Source organism: Myotis davidii, unplaced genomic scaffold (assembly GCF_000327345.1).
Source record: "Myotis davidii unplaced genomic scaffold, ASM32734v1 scaffold997, whole genome shotgun sequence".
In the NCBI taxonomy this organism is placed as follows: Eukaryota; Metazoa; Chordata; class Mammalia; order Chiroptera; family Vespertilionidae; genus Myotis; species Myotis davidii.
This window is the reverse complement of record NW_006288449.1, coordinates 145,968-146,225: the sequence shown is the minus strand read 5'-3', so window position 1 is coordinate 146,225 and position 258 is coordinate 145,968. Positions and strand designations below refer to the sequence as shown.

At 65.9% G+C, this 258-nt stretch overlaps 1 protein-coding gene across 1 annotated transcript in view; it reads left to right on the top strand.

The window, feature by feature from the left end:
- LMOD2 (leiomodin 2) overlaps positions 1-258 on the top strand; it is a 7,941-nt gene that overhangs the window by 6,484 nt on the left and 1,199 nt on the right. Inside the window, exon 3 of the mRNA XM_006760325.2 lies at positions 7-255. Coding sequence (XP_006760388.1) covers positions 7-255 — 249 coding nt within the window. The remainder of the gene's footprint in view (positions 1-6; positions 256-258) is intronic.

Genomic DNA, 258 nt, shown 5'->3' with positions numbered 1-258 from the left:
CAACATCGAGTCCAACTTCGTCACGGGCAAGGGCGTGCTGGCGCTCATGCGGGCGCTGCAGCACAACCCGGTGCTCACCGAGCTGCGCTTCCACAACCAGCGGCACATCATGGGCAGCCAGGTGGAGATGGAGATCGTGAAGCTGCTCCGCGACAACACCACGCTGCTGCGCCTCGGCTACCACTTCGAGCTGCCGGGGCCGCGCATGAGCATGACCAGCCTCCTGACGCGCAACATGGACCTGCAGCGGCAGAGGCG